The sequence below is a fragment of the Salvelinus sp. IW2-2015 genome, linkage group LG17 (assembly GCF_002910315.2).
Source record: "Salvelinus sp. IW2-2015 linkage group LG17, ASM291031v2, whole genome shotgun sequence".
In the NCBI taxonomy this organism is placed as follows: Eukaryota; Metazoa; Chordata; class Actinopteri; order Salmoniformes; family Salmonidae; genus Salvelinus; species Salvelinus sp. IW2-2015.
Genome location: NC_036857.1, coordinates 4990302 through 4993120, shown reverse-complemented (window position 1 = coordinate 4993120; position 2819 = coordinate 4990302). Strand labels below are relative to the sequence as shown.

Genomic DNA, 2819 nt, shown 5'->3' with positions numbered 1-2819 from the left:
CTCACGCAGAGCCGCCCCCGCACGGTAGATGCCCACCCCTCCCCTATTGAGTCAGGTTTTGCAGCCGGAGTTCCGCACCTTTGGGGGGGTACTGTTCACGCCCTGACCATAGAGAGAGCATTTTATTCTCTATGTTGGTTAGGTCGGGTGGATTTAAGGGTGGTTATCTAGGTGAATTATATCTAGTTGTTGGCCTAATATGATTCCCAATACAGAGGCAAGCCTGTTTACGTCTCTGATATGGGGATCATATTAGGTAAGCCATTTTCCCATTGTGCTTTGGGAATCTTGTCTATGTTAGTTAGCGAGCATTAGTTCTAGCTTCACGTTTAGTTTGTTTGTTTTGTTGTATTTTGTTTCTTTGAAGTTTTCTATTCCGAAATAAAAGAATGGAAACATACCACACTGACTTGGTCTACTCTTATGAACGAACGGACGAATGAAAATAATTGTATCAATTTTAGAATAAGCTGTAAGTTACAATTGTGGGAAAAAGTCAAGGGGTCTGAATACACTCCGAATGCCACCTATAAACAAGAAATATTGATAGAACAACAGGTAAACGAATGAAGTCCAGCTAGCTTTAGTATTACAAGCTTCAAGTTCGAATGAGTGTTGCTGTGTTGGTTGGTAGCTCCTCGAATAACAGTGTCCTAACGAGAGAACACAATTTTTCTATGCAGGTTAATCACGCCCTCATTAGTCATTGTTATGGATTAATATCCTAATAAATATCACAATAGAAAACCAGTCTTAAAGCAAATCATAATGCAAGTAACTGTTTGTTGTTATGTCTGGCTGCACTGTTCTGACATAACTGTAAGTTTGCCAAAGTTGCTAAGGTAGGCAAGCATGGGATAAAGGAAATTAGCCAGCAGATATGGCCAACAGACATTTAGATACAGAATAAAAAAACACTGAACAACTGGGTCGTGTCTCTGCTAACCGAAACCAATTAGAACAAACGACCAGCTGGCTTGGGTAGCACCCTAGATTTGTGTTTTGGGACTATATACTTGTGGAAGGATGAAATAGTATAAATAATTCATCAAAAATAGACAGGTTTTTATTAAAATTATTAATCATTATCTTGAACATGTGATAACCGTTGTATAAAAGTGATTAATGCCCTCGAAGCCGGTGTTTGGAGGATATAGTACGGTTTTGCCTGCCTTTCGACTTCGTCCGTCGGGCCTAAAACAACCCGTGACAATTACCTCCAAACACCAAGCTTCTCGCTGGGGATTATCACTTGAAATAGGGATAAGATAAGGTATATATCGTCACGCACCTGACCATAGATTGCTTTTGTAATGATTTCTAGTTTTTTTGTTATGGTCAGGGTGTTTGATGTGGGGTGGCATTCTATGTTGTATGTCTAGGTGTTGTATTTCTATGTGTTTGCTGTATGGTTCCCAATCAGAGGCAAGCGCCAATCGTTGTCTCTGATTGAGAACCTAACTTAGGTACCCTGTTCCCACCTGTGTTTGTGGGTAGTTGTTCCTGTTTTATGTTGTGTCACCTTTCAGGACTGTTTCGATTTTTGTTGTTTCACTTTTGTTATTTTTGTATTCTGTGTTCATTTTGTAATAAATTTAACATGGACACGTACCCATGGCCTGCATTTTGGTCCGATCTTTCCTATTCCTCGTCCGAAGGAAGACGACGATCGTTACAGAACTACCCACCAAAAAAGGACCAAGCAGCGTGGTAAGGAGGAGCAGCGCTATCTGGAGAAATGGACATGGGAGGAGATACTGGAAGGCAAGGGACCCTGGGCACAGGCTGGGGAGTATCGCCGTCCGCAGGAGGAATTGGAGGCAGCTAAGGCTGAGCGGCAACACCTATGAGGAGTTAGCACGGCAGTGCAACAGGCACAGAGAGGCAGGCACACGGGGAGATTGGCGGAGTCAGGCGATAGCCTGAGCCAACTCCCCGTGCTTACCGGAAGCAGCGTAGTACTGGTCAGCGCACCGTGTTATGCGGTGAAGCGCACGGTGTCACCAAGTACGCGCTCATAGCCCGGAAGCGCTATAGGCAGCCCCCCGCAAGTGCCATGCAAGAGTGGGCATCCAGCCAGGGCGGATTGTGCCAGCTCAGCGTGTTTTGGTCTCCGGTACGCCGTTCGGCCCAGGGTATCCTGCGCCGGCTCTGCGTACTGTGTCTCCGGGGCGCTGCGAGGGTGCAGTTCGCCCTATGGCTGCGCTCCGCCCGTGCCGGGCGAATGTGGGCATTGAGCCTAATGGAGAGTGCGAGGGGTATGCACCAGATCTCCAGTGCTCCCCCACAGCCCGGTTCAACCTGTGCCTGGCACTCTGGAGGGTCCGGGCTAAAGTGGTCATCCAGCCTGGAGGAGTGGTGCTAAGGCTTGCCGACCAGAGCTCCAGTGCTCCCAACCCGCCGCCCTGGTCCGATCCAGCTTGCTTTATCCTCTCTGCCACGCACCATGGTCCTTTGCCTGTACCGGTCTCCCCAGCCTGGTGGTAGTAGTCTGGTGCAGCCCCAGCCCAGGTGCTGTCTAGTTGCTCGTCTCACCTACCTGGCCTAAGGTCTCTACTGCCAGTGCCGCGCAGCCTGCCAAGTAGGCCCGCCCGTCAGTTCCCAGGAAGCGCGCAGAGCCGCCTAAGATCCGGAGCCTTAGACCCGCCCCGTCCAGTCCCTGAGACACGCAGTACCTGCATCATGAAGCCGCACCGTCAAGTCGCGGAGAGCGCTCACGCACTCCAGACGAGCCATGCAAGTAATCACCAGTTGCGTCCAGTCCAGTCGCGGGAGGTCCGCCCAGATTGGCATTCATTAAGAGATCGGGCCGAGCCGAA

The 2819-nt window shown here is 49.0% G+C and overlaps 1 protein-coding gene across 1 annotated transcript in view; it reads left to right on the top strand.

Annotated features, from left to right (window-relative positions):
- The window catches only part of LOC139029077 (octapeptide-repeat protein T2-like), a 5799-nt gene extending 3949 nt beyond the window's left edge, over positions 1-1850 (top strand). The window contains exon 2 of the mRNA XM_070448162.1: positions 1659-1850. Coding sequence (XP_070304263.1) covers positions 1659-1850 — 192 coding nt within the window. The remainder of the gene's footprint in view (positions 1-1658) is intronic.
- Positions 1851-2819: the final 969 nt, after the last annotated feature.